Raw genomic sequence first — 22,569 nt, 5'->3', positions numbered from 1 at the left:
ACACTAGCTTGAGGAAGAGTTTGGGGCCAGGGGAGAGACTAAAGATGAGGAGGTAAAGAAGTAATTACTGCAAGGAATTCACAAACCTGAGTGTAGATTAGGCTCCCCTGGCGAAACAGGATACAAGTGGGTTTCTGGCCCCATCCCAAACCCAACAACCTTTGTTTCCCAAGTTGGCCTCAATCCACCAGGTACCCTGACAATCACAGGAACCACTGAGTGAGGCAGCGTTTCTCATAGTGTGGTTCCTGGAACACTGGCAGCTTCCTGGGTCTATCCTAGGCCTCCTGATTGAGAATATCCCAGAAAGGTCCTGGGAAGCTGCTTACTGAAGACTCTAGGTCATTCTGATACAGCCAGCTTAGCTCCCTGAAAATCATAAACTCTAGACCTTTGTGGCTCAAAGTGTAGACCTCAGACCAGTGCATCAGCAACAACCTGGGGGGTTGAAATTCAATCAGCCTTACCCCACATACCTACTGAGCCAGACTCTGCATTTTACCAAGACCCCCATGCCTTTTGAATGCATATAAAGTTTGAAAAGCTCTGGACTGCAATACAGGGAGGATTTTGGGGTTGAGGCGAGAGGTATCATGTACCCTCCTGCCACACCTATTTAGTGGAGAGTGCCCTGAGAATGTCTGCTGTAATTTTTACGGGAGATAGCAAAGTGTTCCTCAAAGAAACCTCCTTCAAGGTTCTAATGCTTCAAGCCACTGCTGCACCCTCCAGGGCTGAGGAGCTAAGTCAATCATGATTTCAGACATTTAAAATGCAATATCCTTTTGCAGCAATGGGAAAGTATTGCACTTTATGCATTCCCAGAGCTCCAAGTGAATCCTGAAAGCCTCCCTCCATACAGACCTGCGGTGGTGTGCACTTACCCACAGACGGCAGCAGAGCAGAGTGGTTCAGTGGCTCAACTCAAGCCAGAATGTCTGCCTTCAAAACTTGGTTAGGCCACCCAAGTGCCTCAGCCAGTTACTTAACTTCTCTAAGCCTCAACTCTCCAACTGTATAATGGGGATACTAGCAGGACTCAGGTGATGTGAGGACTGAACGAGATCATCCCTGCAGAGCATTGGGTGCCCATTATATAAAATTCAGCTGCTCTTTAAAGGCAGGCTGTCAGCCGGGCGTGGTGGCTCACACCTGTAATCCCAGCACTTTGGGAGGCCACGGCGGGCAGATCACGAAGTCAGGAGTTCGAGACCAGCCTGACCAACATGGTGAAACCCTGTCTCGACTAAAAATACAAAATTAGCTGAGCGTGGTGGCGTATGCCTGTAATCCCAGCTACTCAGGAGGCTGAGGCAGGAGAATTGCTTGAACCTGGGAGGCAGAGGCTGCAGTGAGCCAAGATCGCACCAGTGCACTCTGGCCTGGGTGACAGAGCAAGACTCCGTCTCAAAAAAAAAAAAAAAAAAAAAAAAAAAAAAAGGCAGGCTGTCTGACCCCAGAACCCCTACACTACATGCTCACTTAGGGTCTCCACAATTTTGCATAACCATAAAGCTACCCAAACTCATTACTACATGTGTAGGTCCACCTGCAAGAAAACCATTCTGTATTTTCACAAGGCGGAGAACATTCCATTTAAAATTACAGAGGTCTGTAGTTGTAAGGGTGCTTGGAGGTAACATAAGCACTTCATAGATGAGAAAACTAAGGCTGAGAAAAGCCAGAGCGCTCCCCCAGAGCAAAAGTTCATTCTTTGCACCAAAGTATACTAACTAGGAAGACCACAGGCAAGTGTCTTTTAGTGCTGTGGTTTCTGCCCTGCACACGGGCACTGTGGCTGCACAGGCAATGGCTGAACCAGGGAAGACTGGCCCTTCTGGGCTGATTGTGCCATCTGCCAGTCCCCCAGGCTGTGCCAAGCAGTGGGAGTGCTCCTAGCACCCTGGAATTAAATGAAGAAGAAGCTGCCAGGAACCCTCTGTTTCTGAACATGAAAGCCCTTCATTAGCTTCTGCCTCTGGTCTTTAAATCCAAGCAAACTATCTGGATACCGTGGCTTGAGATGATGATAATAGGCATCTGTGCAAGGGCTGACAGAGAGAGAAAGAGAGGGAGGGATAAGACTCTCCAAGAGTTCATACTCCTTGGGACCTAAATCAAAAAGGAGAAAAGTTGAGAGATTTACCTTCAGAAGAAAAATTAATTACAAGCAGGAATTGGGGGCAGGGGTGGAAAGGGAGGATATGAGGCTGTTAAAGTGAATCAATCAAGTGATCCTTTAAAAGTGCTGAGAGAGCAATGGGGTGTGTGTGTGTGTGCGCGCGTGTGTGTGTGTGTGTGTGTGTGTGTGACAGATGGAAGGAATCTTATTCTTGCTCAGCAATCCCATCTGGCCTCTAGCTCTGAGACAGCAGTAGTGAAAGAGATGTAAGAATGCAAGCAATGATTTGCCCCCACAAATCCTAGTAAACAGTCACTGTTCTTTCATTGATTCTTTCAACAAATGTGTACTAAGCATGTCCCACATAGCAGGAGCTAACGTTGTTTGGTGTGGGGATAACAAGGTGTATCAGTTAACAAGGTATATCAGCCCTTTTCTGACTGTACTGAAGCATCTGATTCCTTGGGAAATGAAAACTATATCAGTTTACTGTATCTTCTTGTTTACAAGTCAAATGTAGAGAGAGGCAATGTTTTGGGAGCAGGGACAAGGGGCATCTACCTAGCCTGGGTAGGAAGGGAGAGAAGGCTTCCAGTAGGAGATGTCATTGTGGAATGAGAGGCCTCTGTCTTTACACAATGGCCCATAAATCTACCTATTCATCCATCCACCTATCCAACCACCCAACTATCCATCCATCCATGCGTCTATCCATCCATCCATCTGTCCATCATCCATCCATCCATCCATCCAACCATCCATGCATCCATGCATCCATCCATCCATGCATCCATCTATCCATCCACGCATCCATGTATCCATCATCCATCCATGCATCCATCCATCCATCCATCCATCCATCCATCCATTCATCCATTCATCCATGCGTCCATCCATCCATCCATCCATCCATCTAATGCATCATCCGTCATCCATCCATCCATCCATCCGTCCATCCACGCATCCATCCGTCCGCCGCCGTTGTCCTACCCATCCGTGCGTCCATTCGCGCCATTCGTCCAGCCATCCGTTCATCCATCCGTTCGTAAGTCCGTCAAAGCATTGCATCCATCATATCTTCGTCCATCCGTCATCCTGTCCGTCGCGTCCATGTATCCATCATCCATCCATCCATCCATCCATCCATCCATCCATCCATCCATCCATTCATCCATCCATCCATGCATCCATGCATCCTCCATCCATCCATCATCCATCCATCTAACCATCCATTCATCCATCCATCCATCCATCCATCATCCATCCATCCACACATCCATCCATCCACCCACCCATTCATCTACCCATCCATGCATCGATTCACCCATTCATCCAACCATCCATTCATCCATCCATTCATGCGTCCATCCATGCAGCCATCCATCCATGCATCCATGTATCCATCATCCATCCATTCATCCATCCATCCATGCATCCGTTCATCCACCCATCCATCCACGTACCTATCATGCATCCATCCATCCAAGCATCCACCCATCCATCCATCCATCCACCCACCACATCATCGCATCCATCCATCCGTGCTTTCATTCTTTTGGCTTCTGTTGATGTTTGGTTCGCGCTGCAAATGGCGATCAAAGAACTGGGTGATGTCGATCCTGTAAATAACCAGCATCTCTGGGAAGATGCCAGAGGGCATGTTTCTATTTAGAAGGAAAAGAAGGCTCAGTAAAGTAAAACTCCATGCTCTAAGTTCCATGCAGGGTCAAGAAGAGCTGCTCTTCTACCTTGCTCAGCCATGGCATATGAGTCTACTCTGGAATTCACTCACAGAGGCACTGTTTTGTTTTTAAAATTGTTTGTTTTGTTTTGATTTTACTCACATCCCCTGCAGTCATACAAAGGGTAAATACAATGCTGCTCCTATGTAATTTTCCTCAAGGCCAGCCTTAAATATAAGACTGCAAAAAGGATTGCCGGTTGGTGGGAGAAAAATCCTGGCAGAATTAACAAATTAAGTGATGACACAAATCTGCCTTTGTACTCCCACAGTCTGGAATGAAAAACAAAATATTTCTGAAATGCAGAAAATGGGGGGGGGGGGCGGAAACCTGGCACATAACCTGGGATGTTAAAACAGAGAGCGCAGGGAAAGTGCGTTTCACATGTGCATTGTTTTCATAATCGTTCATACTTGCCAAAGTTTGGTTTGCATCAGAGGATGATTATACAATCCACAGTTTTATGTTTTCTTCTGAAATACACCCTGCAGGGCAAAGGGAAGAGTGAAGGACTGATGGACTCTAGGGAACCCTATCCATCACTTTGTCCGTGGGCATAGCTAACTGCTAGCATTAGGGTGACTCCTTATAAGAGTCACATGTTCACAACTTCCTGGAGGTGCTCATACAATGTTTCCAGGTAGCCTCTGTAGTAACTGTGAAAGGCCGCATCTCCTAATGGCGCATGGCCCATTTGCAGTGTCAGGGGCACTGAAGAGAGATCTTAATGGCATCATCTAAAAATCATCCTTAACCATGAACATAAGACTCTCTTCTGGGGTCACGGGAAGAGGATTCCAAGCAGATGTGCACCAGTCACTTCTGATTATTAGAACAGTAGTGCTGCTGCTGCTGGTGGCAGCCAAGGCTGACGCCTACCAGGCACTGTACCGAGGACTTTGCATACATCCTCATATTTATTTCTTGGACAGGTGGCGAGACTTACCTAGACACACAACACAGCCAGTCATGAGTGAAGCAGGGACCTGAAACTAATACAAGCCTGAGCATTTCTATTAACAGGGAGCTCATTAGCACCCAAGGTGCTCCACAGCTACCTTTAAAGAGCTGCAGAGAGATTTTGGCTCATTATGAGAAATAAATTTCTGAGTACTCCCATGCTTTGATAGTTGGAAGTGAGCTCTGTTCTGAAAAAAGACAATTACGGTGCTGTCTTTGGAATCACAGATGTCAAAATGAGATTTTAAAAAAGAAAGAAAAAAAAGGCTGCTTAGAGGGCAAGTCCAGTAGGAATCAACCCTTTTGTCTGTTTACCACAGAAGTCTCTGTGAAAATCAAATCTCAAGCCCAGTAGATATTTTTTTACAAAATAGACTTGTAGCTGCTTTGCTTTCAGCAAGGACAAGAGTCCACGCTCCAAGCCCCCATGGCTCAGGTGCTCTCCTTTCTCCCTTTGGCACTCCAAGAAGTACAGTTAGAAAAACACTGATAGGAGTCCTACTCCTCACTGCAGAGATTAAAAAAAAAAAAAAAAATCAGACCCCAAATCAGAGAGCTGGGTCCTAGCAAATCCCGATTGGTCCTTATGACAGATATGCTAGACCCTTCACACATCAGCTGCCAGGACCTGGGCAGCATTTCTCTTTATGCTTTAATTTATGCTCCAAGGACTACCAGTTGCATGTACTTTGATGACATTGTTAATAACTATAGCTAATTCTTTTCAACAACTAAGAAAGATCAAGCATTGTTAATACCAGTTAAACATATAACAGTTATAAATGTATTTAAACTGTAGGAGGTAGATACTATTTTATTATTTCCCCATTTCACAGATGAGGAAACTGAGGTACAGAGAGATTAAATAACGTGTCCGGTATGCAAAGGAACTAGGACAAACCCAGATTGGCCCATGTCAAGCTTGTGTATTTTCAAGCACGCCACACACCGCCTCTCGTGCAAAAATAAGATGATGTTAGAGAAGAACAATTATCATTATCCCACCTTCCAGAGATATCCACTGTGAACAGGCATATAATCTTGTTGGCAATATTTGTTGAAATTTCCAACGGACAGGAGCCTCTTGCTGAGAATTTCATTTCTGGCTCAGATAAAGTCATTTCCTCTCATGGGCATTGCAATGAAAGCATCTGCGATCTATTTTATTTCTTTAGGAGATAATACGCATGAAAGAACTTTAAAAGCAAAACAAAGCAATAACCCGTATCATGTCGCCATCCCATTACTTAGCACTCCCTCTTCAAAACAGTGTGCTTTTGAGGCCACCATACTAACTGCAATGCATCTGCCTGGACTTAGCAGAAGGAATGCTCTGCTGGACATTTCCTCTACCCAGACATCAAAAGAGGTTGGCAATGCAAGATTTGTCCAACCAAATTCCTCACTCAGTGAGACTTAGTCTAGTCCTATGACAGATGAGTTTCAAAATGGAGGGAGCGCCAGACTCCCCTGGGCTGCTTGTTCAGGTGCAGACTCCTGGGTTCCACTCTGTTTCTAAGAGTTCTATTCCAGCAGCTTTTGAGTCATCCCCAAATCTACATTAACAAATGAGTAAGATGACCCATCAAGCACAATTTTAGAAAGTACTGGTTGGGCACTGTCCCTAAGAGCCCAGGAGCCCAAGGTGGCAAAGAGCTTAGCCCTTTATTTTGTGGTTATTCAAGAGACAACTCAAAACTTAGTTTGTTTCATTTTTATTATTCTTTTCTTTCTTTTTGTTTAGCAGCACCACGCTGAGCCACCAAGATAACACGCCAGTACTCCTTTATTCATTCAGAAAATTTATGAGTCGTGTCATTATGGTTAGTCTGGTGACTAACAGATGATGGCAGGCAAGCATTTACAACTTTTTGGCCATAACTTTTATACAGGAGAATTTAAAGCATGAAGTATTGTCAAGAGTTGCAACAAACATTTGTTGAATGCTTACTGTGAAGCAGGTGTTTTCTAAGAACTTTACAGAGAGTCATTTAATCTTCACCAGCCCGTGGCATAGGAACTATTCCTATCTCATTTTACAGATGTGGCAACTGAGGTACAGAGAGGTTGAGTAACTTGCCCAGGATCACACAGCTAGGTAGAGGTACAGCATGATTTGACTCACTCATCTGACTTTGGAGCCAACGCTCTCAACCCTGTTGACCACTAAGCACATGGCTATTTCCTTCCCTTGGCTTATGCAGCCCTGCCTGCCTGACCCACTACATACTTCTCTAGGCACCCCTGAAATCTCTCCTCTTCCTTCCAACCAGCCATAGGAATCACCATGGGCAGGCCTAAATATGCAGCATCCTCTTCTTTCTTTACCCACAGGGCTGTATTTAGGCTTTCCTTTTCCATGAAAGTTCTTCTACCCTGCAATGGACTGGATGTTTTTGTCCTGAAATTCTTCTGTTCAGGCCCTAGTCTCTAATGTGATGGTATTAGGAGGCGGGGCTCTTGGGATCTGGTTAGATCATGAGGGTGGAGCCCTCATTAATGAGATTAGTGCCATTATGAAAAAGGCCCAAGGGAGCTCAAGCATCCATTACACCCTATGAGGACACAGAGAGAAGACGGCTGTCCACAAACCAGGATGCGAGCCCTCACCAAACACCAAATCTGTCAGTGCCTTGGTCTTAGACTTCCCCACTCCAGAACTGAGAAAAATAAGTGTTGCTGTTTATAAGCCACCCAGTTAGTAGTATTTGACTGGATTAAGATACTGGCACTCTGAGAAGATTAAATAGAAAAATAAAGCAGAGAATACATCCATCTAAAGGGACACTCAGTATAGGCTCTGAGTGCCAGTAGTGATGAGAAATGGAGAGGATGCAGCAGCCAGGTCTTGAATCAAGGCGGCCAGCACTGTCACCACTGAACTACACTCAACTTTCCCTTAACAGCATCTGACTGGCCAGTGGCCTCCATTCCAGGGAACTGGGAATAGCCCCAGCTTGGATTTTAAAGTCAGACAAGTGGCAGACACCCACCGTGTTCTGCATCAGGGCCATCTGCTCCCTGTCATCCAACAGCTTCACTCAGTGGCCCACCAGACTGCCTGCCCTGCTGCCTGGGGACCGACAACAACGTGAATATGTGGTTTGAGCATCAAAAAGCAGGCACTACCCAGGGCTCAACAGGACAAGGTCTACAGACATGCAGCAGATGATGGTGATGGGCTTGCACAGGCTCAGGAACAAATATACAGCTACCAGCAGGATCCTGCTACAGTTAGCTGTCATTGGCTAAAATGTTCAAAACAGCCAAAGGAAAACACAGATCATGGAAACCTCCTCACCACAATCACCTACTCCTCCAACAGTGTCCAATCCATCTTTGAAGCATTCTCTCGTAGCTCTCTATGTGATTCGAGAAGGCAACGGGATGGCCTCTCTCCCTCCTCTCTCCAAATAAACAAAATTCTCGGGTCTCTTCTCCTCACCTCCCTCTCAGAGGTCAGTAAACATCACAGGCTTTATTGCTAGATCCCAAAAGAGCAGGAGAGGCAAACAACCCTTCACTTGACAACAGACAGCAGCAGCCAAGATGGTCTTCAGACCCTGCATATTTAAATCCCATGGAGAATCTGAGACACTAACTTTTTGCCTCTCCACCCTTATCCCACCAAAATGAAGGGCATGGATAATAGAAATAAGTAACTCAGGTACATGCAAATGATGCCTTTCCAGTGGAGTAAGAGACTGTATTTTAATTTGAAATTAACCTGGAACTCTGTGGTGCTATAGAACACCGAATACTTGCAATGTAACCTACCTCAGTCCTTTGCCTTCCAATCACTGATTCTAGAACACCCAACGGCCTTTCAGCCCTAAGACATTCCCCACATTTTATGTGACTCCTCTTGTAGTGATCTGAGAAAAGGACATGGCATTAACCACGTCAAAAGCTAAAGTTTCTGAAGAGGGGTATGCAGTTACCTTTTGACTTTAAAGATTCTCTACCCCCATCTCCTCCCACTCTAAACCTTTAGAAAACTAATATTCAAGTGTTACTAGCGAAAGAGTCTCTCTGATCACGTGTCTGCATTATATGAATGCACCATATTCTCTTTTTTTAATTATTATTTTCTCATCTGTCTCAAGATTTTTTTAAAAAGTCATTTGGCGACGGCACACTAGCTATGTTGCAGAAAAGAGTGCAAGTCTGCATTAAAAAATAAAAATAAGGACTGCACACCCTAACTTGGATCAGCAAGATTTGTCTGGATGTGCCAGGAGAAAAATTTTTTTTGATGTTCTGTGATTTTGCAGCCATTTAAATTTTATTAGCAATTACCAAGCGTGTTACCACTGACTATATTTTGCAGTTACAGCCAAGTCCTGGCAATGAGAGCATGCCAGAATGACAGGGGCCCAGGCAACCTGACCACACTCATTCCAGAAACACAGAAACATGACCCCTGCCCCCCAGCTCAGAGCTATTTCATTAAGATTCTCCCTTCGCAGGCAGAGAAAAGGCAGCACACACTGCTGATGATAATGAAGCTCTCTGGAAGTGGGGAAGAAGACCGGCGAGATGGAATGAAGCTGATATTTGTGCAAAAGAATTGGTTTAAAAGATGACTTTAAGACGACTCCATGCCACTCACTTCTCAGCTGGTGACAATATTGGCATTTAAATTGGTAGTTTCCAAGAAAGCAGTGGCAGGTCTCAAACAACAGCTGCTGTCACCTAGGAAGGACCAAGGGAGCTGGAAGGGGCCTGGTGGGATTCTTGCAGATGCCGTCCAAGTTTCCCTGTCACCACCAGAATAGGATCAGAATGGTAACAGCAGGGATATGTGATGGGAGATTTAACTAAATAATGAAACAAACTTTCTAAGAACTGGGGCATTTAGTCACTTCAGAAAATGAAACAGTCACTCTTCTCCTGGGAGTTACTTAATTGGATAAGTTCTTCTCAGTTTTTCTCTAGGCTCCAGGAAGCCTTATCTCAATAGACTTGACTCAACTTCTTCCCAACCAGAGTCTTGGGTCTTCTGTCCCAGCTTCAAGGGAGGGAGCCCCGGGACCTCAGGTAGATAGTCTGATGCTTCTCACCCCCTGGGCAGTGGTTGGGGGTGTCAATGGGAACTCAACAGCATTGTAGTTGGAGTGGGGCTCCCCATCCTAGGCTGTCCCCCAGCCCACTCCTCAGAACCAGACTATGACAAGCTCCCCGGGTTCCATCTCCTGAAAATGGTTCAGGGAAAGGAAGGGGCTAAGTTTGACTTATGTGCTGTCAACCTGAACATCCACAGTATTTCTGAAACAGAACTGTCACCTATTAGAAAGGAGAACCTATGGAGCATCACCCAGCTCATCTTTGACACCTGAAGGAGCCTGGATCAAAAACTCTCTGGCAACCCTGGAGGCTCTCCCTTTTAGGGCACAATGCATCCCTGAGGAAGGCAGAAGATGGAAAGCATATCACATTAAGTGCCTGCGATGCAGCAGGCGCCAGCACCTTCATATGTATTTTCACCCTGACCCTTTTCACATCTGCTCCCATTTCCCAGATGAAGGAACTGAGATTCCAAGAAGAGAAGTGACTAGCTAGGGGCAGAGCTGGGACCTCCACACTGCCAAGAGTACAGCTGATATTGATGGAGTGCTTCCTCTGTGCCCGCTGCTGTTTGAAGGGTTTTCAAGGTTTCAGCTCATGTAATCCTCACAAAAATGCCAGGGGAGTTATGAGGAAACTGAGGCCAAGTACCTTGCCCAGGTCGCACAGCTCCCAGATGATGGAGCCAGGATTCAATCCTGGCAGTGCTGGCTGCAGAGCCAGGTCCTTCTCACTCTGCACCCTGTCTGCTATCCTCTAAGCACAGCACCCAAAGGAAAACATAACACACACATGGTGCATTGATCTGTTTGGAAATGTTCAGCACCGTTGGCTGAAACATCATATGCTAGCAATCAGAGAAAATTAGTGCATTTCATTGAATCCAAGATGCCACTGAGTGCAAAGCACGCCACTATTTTATGCACAACTAAGAAAGGAACAACTCTGCCAATTAAATTAGACACTGTTTTCTTAGTCCATTGAAAAATGTGGGGCAAAAAAATGGGTGTCTCGGAATTTTAAAAACACTGGAGGCCTTAGAATGATCAAGACGGGGAAATACATGATAGATGCAGAATGGACATGGTTCTCTATGAGTGCAAAAAGTCACCTAATATCTGATTTCTCAAGAAAACCTGATAATCCTAACTTTTATGTGCAAGCTCTTGCTTTATAAACACTGGCAACTAATTCTTGTTTTTCGTGTCCTTGTGCAGGACAAACAAAACCTGACTGGGACCCCCAGTTGGAACCCTCCCAGGTTCCAAGCGGGGCTGGACAGCGGAGAGCTGGTGACACTGTGCTTAGTCCACAGCAGCCCCCTCCAGCCCCAGAGCTACTAAAAGCACAGAACTTCCACAGACTGCTATACACACTCACTAGCATTTAGAGTATCTTCACATTATGGAAGTGGCCAAAGGCAGGCATCAGATTACAGAAGAAAAAAGAGTACATCCAGCTGACTTTAAAAATATACGTATTTATTTATTTTCTCATTTGAATCAACCTTCTTAGGCATTCAAATCATTCCCGTTTTATTGACACACTTGGTTCTGTTCCATAACCACCAAGCTACAAAGGCAGAGGTAAAACAATTAACAGCGATATTCCCCAAGTGAATGCAGTGAGCATCCACACAGCATGGGGACCACCAGGCAGCTGAGTTTGCAAAGGCCTCCTCCGGTGGTAGCTGCTGGTCACTGGGAGCTTCACCTCCTCAATATTTACCCAGTGTAGCAGGTTGAACAGTGCCCTGGGACCTGTGAATGTGACCTTATATTTGGAAATTGGGTCTTTGCTGATATAATGAAGTTAAGATAAAGTCATACTAGATTAGGGTGGGTCTTAAACCAATGATCAGTGTCCTTAAAAAAGAAATTTGGACAAAAAAGCAAAGAGACACAGGGACAGAACCATGGGATGACAGAGGCAGAGACGGGAGTGATGCATCTACAAGCCAAAGAACACAATGATGGACAGTGTATTAGTCTGTTCTTACGCTGCTAATAAAGACATACCTGAAACTAGGTAATTTATAAAGAAAAAGAGGTTTAATGGACTCACAGTTCCGCATGGCTGGGGAGGCCTCACAATCATGGCAGAAGGCAAAGAAGGAGCAAAGCCACGTTTTACATGGCGGCATGCAACAGAGCTTGTACAGGGGAACCCCATTTATAAAACCATCAGATCAGACTGGATAAAGAAAATGTGGCACATATACACCATGGAATACTATGCAGCCATAAAAAAGAATGAGTTCACGTCCTTTGCAGGGACATGGATGAAGCTGGAAGCCATCATTCTCAGCAAACTAACACAGGAACAGAAAATCAAACACTGCATGTTCTCACTCATAAGTGGGAGCTGAACAATGGGTACACATGGACACAGGGAGGGGTACATCACACAATGGGGCCTGTTGGGGGTGGGGGCGAGGGGAGGGAGAGCATCAGGACAAATACCTAATGCATGTGGGACTTAAAACCTAGATGATGTGTTTGATGGGTGCAGGAAACCACCATGGCACATGTATACCTATGTAACAAACTTGCACACTCTGCACATGTATCCCAGAACTTAAAATTTAAAAAGAACTTACCATGTAACCAAAAACCACCTGTTCCTCAAAAACTACTGAAATAAATTTTTTTTTAATGAAACAAACAAACAAAAAACCCATCAGATCTCATGAGACTTATTCACTCTCACGAGAACAGTACAGGAAAAACCCACCCCCATGATTCAATTACCTCCCACCAGGTCCCGCCCATGACCACGTGGGGATTATTACAATTCAAGGTGAGACTTGGGTGGGGCCACAGAGCCAAACCATATCAGAAAGCAAATCAGTAGAAGTGAGGACAAGGCAAGGAAGGATCCTCCCCTAGAACCTTCAGAGAAACCATGGCCGGGTTGACAGCTTGCGTTAGACACCTAGCCTCTAGAACTGTGAAAGAATAAGTATCTGTTGTTCTAAGCCACCCAGTTTGTGGTATTCTGTTACAGCAGCCCTAGGAAACTAATAAAACTGGAAAGATTTGGAGCACTTTGTACTTCTCCACTTAGTGTAAAATTACCAACATCTTCAAAAATCTACCAGGGGCCTTTAAGAAAAGTGTGAGTACAGTCAAATGCATGTTAAGTGTAGCCTGACAACCTGGAAACGTCCGTATGTAGGTGGGTGCCTATCAGATGCCCACCTGAAACTTCATGCTGTGATTCCAACATCTGAACTGAAAGTCCGTCCTCACCACAGGCCACAAGGCACAAAGAGCACATCTAGAGTGGCAAGAAGGAATCAGAAAGACAGTAATTTTTGCAAGTTCTAGGCCTACAATGCTGAAGGCCACAGGGAGTGGTGCTCACTTCAGGCCAGTGTGGTGAAGGTGGAAGAGACTACATACTCATGGAGGCTGAGAAGCCTGGGCGCTGAAGCAAAATATCGTCATTAAAATCCACTTAGGTGTTTAATTGTGCAGGGCTCCAGCAGAGCTGAGAACAGCCTAAGGCAGCCACTCTGAGGGTGGGCGCCTACTGCAGGTCCATTAAGACACAGGTCCCCATCTGAATGCAGAGGAGGTACCTCCAAGCTTCCTTCCCTGCAACCTCAAGAGCCTGGCTCACCTCAGCCCCTCAAATGTTTGTTTTCCTTCCCTTTTGTACCAGTTTGGGTGTCTGGCTGGCTCCCTGGAGCTCTAAGCTAAAAGCAATTTCATGCAAGCTCATGAATGTGTGTTCAAGACTGGACAGTGAAAAGCAGATATTGACCTAGCAGATGAAGGTGTTTCCATGGCACAGGCTCTCGAACTAAGAGCAAGAAAAGACCGGGTGTGGGAAGGGGAAGTGGAGGAGGGAGGTGTTGGGAACAGGGGAGTAATAACTCCCAGCACTGCGCTGGCCAGGAAGTGTCACCAGCATACATGTGTTTGAGGGAACAGGGTCAGCTAGCATTCACTGAATGCTTAACTCACACCAGGCACCAGCTACAAGCCTCACATTAGCTCATGTCAGACTCACAGAGCTGATCTTCACCTTGTCTGCACCAGGAAACAATACCTATTGTTTAAATCCACTCCTTTCTAACTGGCTTAGGGCCTGGACACAGCGCTTACTAGATGTTTGAAATATCACCCCCGAAATATCACACCTCTGGGATAGGAACTGCTATTACCTCCATTTTACAGATGAGAAAACAGGTGCATGGTAAGCCCCAGGGCTGCACACGTCATAAATGGAAGCTGTGGGGAGAACTCAGTACTGTCTGGGCCCAAAGCTCCTGTTCTTAACCATAGGATTTATGGTTTTGAATTTAAGACTAAAGAAATTCAGTGAAGTGAGGATCATGCCAGGAATTAGGTGAGTCATTTAAAAACCAAATACAAACAGAATGACTCAATGAGAAAAGAGGCAACGCTAATATACATAGGTCTTGGATTTCCTCCATCCCATAAGCGCTGTGAAAGAGCATGTCTTTTCATTCCGAAGTGTTTGATGGACAGATCTTTAAACCACGATGATATTCTCTAGACCCTTTGGAGTGCCAGTTATGTTTTCTGAGGCTCAGCTCCTTCAGAAGGCCTTTGGAATTCAGCCCTTAGCTAGCAGTGGCTTGCCAAGAACCAAGATGCGAAAAAAAAACCGGACACCTCACTCATATGAGAAAGCAGTGGGCCTCCAGAAGGAACAGAGGGCGTGACTCTTCCCGAGAGGCTGGGCAGTAGGGGGTTAAGAAAAGGTCCACGTGGACTGGGCAGAGGCCGGCTTCTGGTGATGGTGGTCACTCCTTGGCTTGCGGGTGCCTCCCTCCAGTCTCTGCCTCTGTTGTCACATGGTCTTCTTCCGTCATATCTTCATATTATCTTCTTATAATGACAACATTCACATTGGATTAAGGGCCCACCCTACTCCAGTACAACCTCATCTTAACTAATTACATCCACAAGGACCCCCATTTCCAAATAAGGTCACATTCTAAGATACGGGGGTTCAGATTTCAACATATCCTATATCCTTTTGGAAGACACAATTTGACCCATAACAGTGAGATTCTTACTTGCAAATTGTTAAAGGAAAAAATGAAAGCAGGATGTCTGCACATGTCAGTCTGTTAGACAGCTGCAGGAAGCTATCATTCACTATATAATAATTTTGGGGGTTTGTTTTGAGATAAGGTCTCACTCTGTCACTCAGGCTGGAGTGCAGTGGCACAATCTCAGCTCACTGTGACCTCCACCTCCCGGGTTCAAGTAAATCTTGTGCCTCAGTCTCCCGAGTAGCTGGGATTACAGGTTCCCGCCACCATATCTGGCTAATTTTTGTATTTTTAGTAGAGTCAGGATTTCACCATGTTGCCCAGGCTGATCTCAAATTCCTGGGCTCAAGGGATCTGCCTGTCTCAGCCTCCCAAAGTGCTGGGATTACAGGCGTAAGCCACCGAGCCCGGCCTATAATAATTTATTTTTTAAAACAAAGGAGATAGGTTGATAGTCGTGTTAGTTTGCTAGGGCTGCCATAACCAAGTACCACAAATTGGACAGCTTCAACCACAGAATTTATTGTCTCACAGTTCTGATGGCCAGGAGTCTGAAATCAAGGTGTTAGCAGGCTTGACTCCCTCTGGGGGCTGTGAGGGAAGGATCTGCTTCAGGCCCTCTCCTTGGATTGTAGATAGCTGTCTTCTTGCTACAAGTCTTCACATCGCCTCCCCTCTGTACATATTTCTGTGTCCAAATTTCCCCTTTTATAAGGACACCAGTCATATTGGATTAGGACCCACCTAATGACTTCATTTTTACTTGGTTATCTTTATAAAACCCCATCTTTAAATAAAGTCACATTCTGAAATACTAGGGGTTAGGACTTCAACACAGGAAAATTGTGGGGGAAGGTTGGGCTACAATTCAACCCAAAATGATAGTGCTGTACCAGTTCTGCTTTCTACACAGTGATGGGGAGACCTGAGCCCACTGCAGCTGCACACAGTGACTGACAGGCTGCCTCCCTAAGCCACAGCCCATCAGCCAACACATCCCCTTCTTTGAGAAACGACAGAACAGTCCAAGAGAAGAAGCCGCAAGCTCTATCCATCCTATGAAAGCTTCCTAGGCTGGGCGTGGTGGCTCACGCCTGTAATCCCAGCACTTTGGGAGGCCGAGGTGGGCGGATCACCAGGTCAGGAGTTCGAGACCATCCTGGCTAACACAGTGAAACCCTGTCTCTACTAAAAAAATACAAAAAACAATTAGCTGGGCGTGGTAGCGGGCGCCTGTAATCCCAGCTACTCGGGAGGCTGAGACAGGAGAATGGCGTGAACCCGGGAGGCGGAGCTTGCAGTGAGCCTAGATCGCGCCACTGCACTCCAGCCTGGGTGACACAGCGAGACTCCATCTCAAAAAAAGAAAAAAAGAAAGCTTCCTGATTTCCAGAGGCATTTTGTGTGTGGAGCCGGTATTAGGTGCCCTAGAGAAACAGCTGAATTCCTGGTAAAGCTTAGTAAAGGTAAAGGATAACTCAGAATCCAGCTTTTTCCCACATCTCTACTTGCCCTGTAGTGCGAGGTTAAAAGAAAATATAGGTGGCACCACCTAGAGGCAGAAGGCGAGGAAGATGCTAAAAAGGAAAGAGGAAGAGTATGGAGCCTGAACAATCTCAACCCCAGCTTTCTTGCTCTTTTATATTTCTTGGGGATCATTTGCCCAAACTTGCCCTCTCAACCCTATCTCATGGATTTCTGCCTTCGCACCAGAGCAATAATAACACATGTTCAAGAAATGGTCAGGAACAGTAAAAGCAAGTAAAATTCAAATCCCATTTTTGCACCTACTTTCCTATAGCTGGATTTGGAGATTCGTTCATATTTTATCATTTGACAAAGTCCTCAAATGTATCCCTCCTCCACACCTCCCCCCAACCAAACACACCCATCAAACATAAACGGCCAGGTCTGTAAACGCAAAGCCAAAGACATCAATCGGTGTAACTTTCCAAAGGAGAAAATGAACCGCCATGGGAAGAGGACCCCAAACATTCAGGATCCCCCCAACCACTTGGTTAGAACACAGACAGATGGCAGCTAACATCGACACAGAACTGGAGTAAGATCTTAAGGCTCTTGACTCCCAGTCCCCTGTGGGTTCTGGAAATTTGGATTGCTGCTTTATTACAGAAGGCAACACTAATCAAAGGACAGTCTCTTCAAGGAAAACATTTCAGAAACTCCCGGGACTAACAGCCATGTAAATATTCATTTCCATAAGAAACCATTATCGATGTTTTTAGAATCTTTTTATAAAGCAGGTTCGACAGGATAATATGTCATGATAGCAGTAACATTCCATTTCAGCAGGGTAACAGGTAACTGGAGAAAAAGATTGAAAGCCCCCACTGGGGGTCTCTGACAGAAGAAGGTTATGGAGACTTATTTTCTGGGCCAACAGGCAAGCTCCATGGAATCGCTCTACTGCTCAATTTCCTCATCTGGAGATGACACCAGCCCTTTACTAATAAAGCTTCTGCAATGATCAAACGAATCAATAGAATGTAAAATGCCTGGGATAGTGTGGCCTAGAGGAAGCTCTAATAAGCTCTCCTCATAATCAGGACTTTCATGGTGCTTCCTCGTTTTTCTAAAACATTATCTTTATTCCTTTTATTTTAAAGCTATTTGGATAAAACTATCTCTGAGGGCATTCCACTAACTAAGAACAGAAATACACTCAAAGTGTCCCCAAATGAGCCTCTTCTATAGATTCAAGAGGCAGAAAATCTAATGTCTTAACTCAGCTGGAAATTAATTTTAGTCCATCAATAGGTATCTCACAAAAAAATAAAACTAGTAAGTAGAGGTAAGGGAAAACAATCTCGCTAGATAATTTGTTTAAATTTAAAAAAGTAACCGTTTTCAATTATTAAATTAACCAGAAAAATATTTTTTAAAGATGTTACCCAGGGCTGCCACGACTAAAATAAAGTCATAGTTTTCACACATTGCCAGCAAACTAGTGCAAAACTTTAGCAAAACAAGTGGGCAGTTGGTGTCAAGAGCCAAGAAAAGGTGCCTTCCCTCTCACCCAGTAATTTTAATTCTGAGAATTGAGCCTAAGCAACTTTCTCAAAACAGAGGGGAAGTCATGTCCACCCTCCTGTTCACAAGTGAGCACTGTTTCCCATAGTGGAAAACTGGAAAGAAGAGAAATGCCAAATTATGTGTAAATAAACCATATTATAGCAAGTTAATGGCACTAAAAATGACAAAGAGGAAAATGGAGGAAGATACAGAAAAAATGTTAACAGGTTGAAATTGAAATGTTACATGAAAAAATGTCAAAATATAAAACTGTACACCCCTGGCGATTACACTGGGGAAAAGCCTGAATGAGAACTTCCAGAATGCCAACAGTGGATCTGAGTACATACGCTTTTCCTCCTTCTCTGCCCTCAGTTTTTACAATATGTGGTCTTATTACCTTCACGATAAAAATTTTTTAAAAAATTCTTCCTGTCTGGTAAAAATCCTTCCTGTGCTGTGGATACAGAAGAGCTGCTCACTGCCTCATATCCCACCATGACACACCTCTGCAGGCTCTTTCTTGCCCTTTGGAAAGGGCAAGAATTCTCTCTTTTTTAAGAAGCGTATTATCTTCCCAATGCCAAAGCTCCACAGGGCACTTGAAGTAATCACCTCTCTGAGGCGAGAACACTGCCACCTTCACTCGCCTCCCCTTCGGTACCCAGTTGTTCCAAAGAATCAGAGAAAGGGCTTCGTAGCTCATGAGCAAGACACAGAACCAGTTTCCCTCCCTCCAGGAAGGCGGCAGGAATTCTGCATCAGCCGTTCCAATCATCCTTGAAAAGGTGGTCAAGTTGGTCACCCTGGAGACCTCAGCTCTGTCCACCCTGGCTCTGGCTGAAACCATTGTATATTTCCGTGATCTGGTTAAGCATAAGTTCCTTAAATGATCCTAAACATTTTGATCAGCAGAAGTAAAAGTGCGGAAGAGAGTGAAACAGAAGAGACTGAAACACAGGGGGACGGTTAACTTACAGTGTGTCTACCTGACAGAGCATTAGGCAGCCTCCCAAAACAACTGTGAATCCTCAATATAGAATGTGGCCAAGGGCCTCTAATGTTAAGTAGAAAAAAGCAGGCAATTGAACCGTATTTCCCCATGACAACCACCAAATAAAATAGTTGGTACAGATTTAACCAATAATAGTTCATGTTTACAAGCCACTTACTGTATACAGGCACTGCGCTGCGTGCTTCATACAGGTTAAAACTTCACAACAGTGTTAAGTATCAGAAGCCTTTATTACCCCTGTTTTGGAGAGGAGGAAATTGAGGCACCAGGAGGTTAAAGAATTCTCTTTAATTCTCCCAAAGGCTAAAGTTTAGAACATTCTGGTAAGTTTCCCACGATCACACAGCCCCCTAAGGGGGAAGAAGGGCTCAGATTTTGACACAAATAGGCCTTCTGAAGGGCTCACACCCTCAAGTCCTAGGCTGGAAGGGAATATATAAGAAATTTTAAATGAAAGTAGAATTTGTTTTAGAAAAGGGACTTTTTCTCCTTCCCTCTACTATCTAAACTTTCTAATGTTCTGTTTTCACAATTTAAAGACAAAAAAAGAAGGGCTACAGAGAGAGGTTAATATACGTTTGGGGCACATGGTTTTTTAATTATGTTTTGCTCAAAAGACTACATAAATGCCACTCAAATCTCCACCACACTTGGGTGCTAAAGGTAGGAAGTCAGGAGAAAAAACGAATGGAGAATAGCCAAGAATGAGCCAGTTCCAAACCAAACCAAGCAGCTCCAGGCAGCTGCGAGCCACATCTTTTTAAAAAAATATTTGCTCTCCACCATGTCTTCCCATTTGAGCATGAATTCTAAAATCATAAGATTTTGTGACAGGACACAGAATGTCAGAGATTGCACTAGTATCACACAGCTGCTACTGACAAAGCTGGGAATACAATTTAGGAATTAACTCCTTAACCCTGCGTTCTTTCGGAAACATCATGTCCCAAATATTCCCAGGTCAGCTAACAACAATCCGCATGTGCCAAAGGTCAAATATACACCATATCTCAAAAATGGTAACTTGGCACACTTGTAGAGTGTTTAATAAATCCTTAAAACCAGACAGATGACAGAGCTCACACATACTATGTCATTTGCTCAGCTTACTAATGTTACAGCTCTAGTAATTCTGAGGCCATGTTAGAAACAGAGAAAAGCTAAACTAGACGTAATACTTTTACAAAATAATTCTACAGGCCGGGCTTGGTGGCTCACACCTGTAACCTGTAATCCCAGCACATTGCGAGGCGGAGGTAGGTGGATTGCTTGAGCTCAGGGGTTCAAGAGCAACCCGGGCAACATGGTGAAACCCTGTCTCTACAAAAAATAAAAATACATTAGCCAGGCGTGATGGCGCACTCCTGTGCTCCCAGCTACTGGGGGGGCAAAGTGGGAGAATCACTTGAGCCCAGGAGGTGGAGGCTGCAGTGAGCTATGATCATGCCATTGTATTTCAGCCTGGGCTGGAAGACAACAAACAAACAGTTCTGCAAAAATAAAAATTCACGCGTATAGTCATCATTTCAGAAAGGTCACATGCAACAAGCAGTATGAAGTATTCTCCCCAAAAAACACACCTCAATTTTCCCATCCCAGAAACTTCTCTGAAGGGCAGGAGCAGGCACTGGGGATACGGGACCCCTTGGATGGGCAAAGGGCCAGTTTCAGAGGGGGCAGCTTGCTCCAGAGGTATGTGAACTCCAAAGCCAGTGCCCCTTTCTGTGCGTCAACAGACGGGGGCCCCAAATTCTGGTCAGAGGTACCCCTTCCTGTGCGTCAACAGACGGGGGCCCCAAATTCCAGTCAGAGATATGTTAAAAATTCAAATGATTGGCTGGGCGCGGTGGCTCACGCCTGTAATCCCAGCACTTTGGGAGGCTGAGGTGGGCGGATCATGAGGTCAGGAGTTTGAGACCAGCCTGGCCAACATGGTAAAACCCCGTCTCTATTAAAAATACAAAAATTAGTCGGGCACAGTGGTGGGCACCTGTAATCCCAGCTACTCAGAAGGCTGAGGTAGGAGAATTGCTTGAACCTGGGAGGTGGGGGTTACAGTGAGCCAAGATCGCGCCACTGCACTCCAGCCCCGGGTGACACAGCAAGACTCCATTTCGGGGAGAAAAAAAAAAAAAAAGAAGTTCAAATGATTAACCTGTCCTCAGCTGTTTCCTCAGCTGGCTTCCAGGGAGACAGCAGGCTCAGAGCCAGGACACACAGTTCTACTGTCAGACAGGCCACGTGGCCTGGTGCCCAAAGCACACGAAAGAGCCAGGAACCATCGTCTAGTCATGTGGTCTCAAGGCAATCCCCTGTGAGACAACACTGTGCCCACCACTTGTCAGTCATGTTTCCTACCTACCAGGGCACCCAGGAGGACAACCACACAGGGCACATGGCCAAGCTCACTCTGCAGAGACAAACTGAAGAGGAAGAGAAATACACCTCTGCAGGGCAGGGAGCAGGATCACTTGACACCACGGACCCTTTCAACTCACATCCCCGGTGCCTCTTTTCTCGTGGATGACCATCAACCCAACTCTCACACATGTTTCGGCGGCACAAAACAGGCAAAGGGCTGAAAAGGAGGTGGGGTGGGGAGGATCACAAAACCATCTGATCCTGGTGGTGCCCATTAGGAGATGATGTCCCCAGCAAAGGCTCAAGCCATATCTATTGGCAGAGAAAAGGGGATGGGAAAGCACGTTACTATGTATTCAGTGCCAACTCCATGCTGGATACTTGGTGGGATGCTATGCCTCATTTAATCATCAAGAAAATTCCATGGTGCTCTGTCAGATGGTCACCAGCATGGACCCTGGAGTCAGGCAGCCCTGGGTTCCCACGTCCAATGTGCCACTTGCTGGTTTTAAGGTGCTGCAGCCATATAACCTCTGGGATGCTCAGTTGGCTTGTATATAAAATGAAGGCAAGGGCGGGACTCCAGGGTAGGGATTAGTAGAGCCTGATGGTAAAACCTTCTGCTCTCTCAAAGCCTTAGCTCCACCTCCACCAAGATCCCTGTGTCTACACAGATCATGTGACACTGAGATGGAGATACAGCAGAGAAGCAGGACTGCTGGCAAGAGGCACAAAACCACCAGCTTGCAGCAAGCAGAGTGTGCAGGGTCTAAGCCAGCTCAGGACCGGCTCCCCTCTGCCCCAGGATGGCTGCCACCCCACCCCAGCAAAGGGCCAGGCCACTCACGGCACTCCTTCTCATCACTCTTGTCGAAGCAGTCAGGCAGCCCGTCACACTGCCAGGCGCCCGGGATGCACCGTCCATTGCTGCACATGAAGTTGCCTGGTATGTTGCACTCGTTGGTAAAGTTGTTCCCGGGGAGCAGCTGGCTCTCTGTTGGAGAGAGGGGACAGGTCAGATGGCACAGCAACAGTAGGGACCTGAGCGCCCCTCAGCTGAAAGGTGTCTGGTTCGGTATAGGTGAGACTTCCGGTAGGTGACTCAACCTCTCTGACCTTCAGTTTCCTCATCTGTGAAATGGACTAATAATCTGCCCCAGTCCACCTCCAGAGATTCTGAGAGGACTAAATGGAGAAATACAGGGAACAAACATACTTAAATGTCGAGCACAAAATG

At 45.6% G+C, this 22,569-nt stretch overlaps 1 protein-coding gene across 1 annotated transcript in view; it reads right to left on the bottom strand.

The window, feature by feature from the left end:
- Positions 1 to 22,569, bottom strand: part of LDLRAD3 (low density lipoprotein receptor class A domain containing 3) — a 287,712-nt gene that overhangs the window by 173,058 nt on the left and 92,085 nt on the right. The window contains exon 2 of the mRNA XM_003910029.3: positions 22,180 to 22,326. Coding sequence (XP_003910078.1) covers positions 22,180 to 22,326 — 147 coding nt within the window. The remainder of the gene's footprint in view (positions 1 to 22,179; positions 22,327 to 22,569) is intronic.

This window comes from Papio anubis, chromosome 12, assembly GCF_008728515.1.
Source record: "Papio anubis isolate 15944 chromosome 12, Panubis1.0, whole genome shotgun sequence".
In the NCBI taxonomy this organism is placed as follows: Eukaryota; Metazoa; Chordata; class Mammalia; order Primates; family Cercopithecidae; genus Papio; species Papio anubis.
This window is presented reverse-complemented; position numbering and strand designations above follow the sequence as displayed.